The sequence below is a fragment of the Cariama cristata genome, unplaced genomic scaffold (genome assembly GCF_000690535.1).
Source record: "Cariama cristata isolate BGI_N322 unplaced genomic scaffold, ASM69053v1 scaffold37632, whole genome shotgun sequence".
Classification (NCBI taxonomy): domain Eukaryota; kingdom Metazoa; phylum Chordata; class Aves; order Cariamiformes; family Cariamidae; genus Cariama; species Cariama cristata.
This window is the reverse complement of record NW_009603903.1, coordinates 6,399-6,935: the sequence shown is the minus strand read 5'-3', so window position 1 is coordinate 6,935 and position 537 is coordinate 6,399. Positions and strand designations below refer to the sequence as shown.

At 62.8% G+C, this 537-nt stretch overlaps 1 protein-coding gene across 1 annotated transcript in view; it reads right to left on the bottom strand.

Annotated features, from left to right (window-relative positions):
- Positions 1 to 537, bottom strand: part of LOC104157869 (proline dehydrogenase 1, mitochondrial-like) — a gene marked incomplete at both ends in the record, with an annotated part of 3,556 nt that overhangs the window by 1,018 nt on the left and 2,001 nt on the right. Inside the window, 2 exon segments of the mRNA XM_009695377.1 lie at positions 5 to 124; positions 232 to 324. Coding sequence (XP_009693679.1) covers positions 5 to 124; positions 232 to 324 — 213 coding nt within the window.

Below are 537 nucleotides of genomic sequence, written 5' to 3'. Positions count from 1 at the left end.
TGACGATGATTGCCCGATCCTGGTTGAAGCGGCGCTGCATCTCCAGGGTGAGGCGGCTGATGGCTGGCTGGAAGTAGCTCTGCTCTGCATCCACCATCAGCCTCACGCCCTTCTCTGTGGCCCTCTGGGGGGTGAATGACATGCAGGCTGGGTTCATAGGGCTGCCTGCTACATGTCTAACCTTCTGTGGCAGCGCCCGTGCCCAGCTCCCCCAGCCCCAGCAACCCTTACCTTGGCAAGGACATCCATCCGCTGCAGCATCCGTTTCATCTGCAGATCCTCCTCCTCGGTGAAGCGTGAGAGCAGAGGCTCAAGCTGCCCAGTCTGAAACGAGAACAGCTTGTGGCACTCTGCCTGCCTGTGGCCAGCCCTACCCACAGGAGACAGAAACACCCCCTGGAAGAAGCACATTCCCGGGCTGTTGCCCACCCCAGCTCCCCAGAACCCACCGACCACAGCGTGCACAGGGTGCCCACCGGGCCAGCTTGGTGGCTGCATGTGGTGGATCACCGCGTGGCCAGGCTCTGGCAGCCGCGC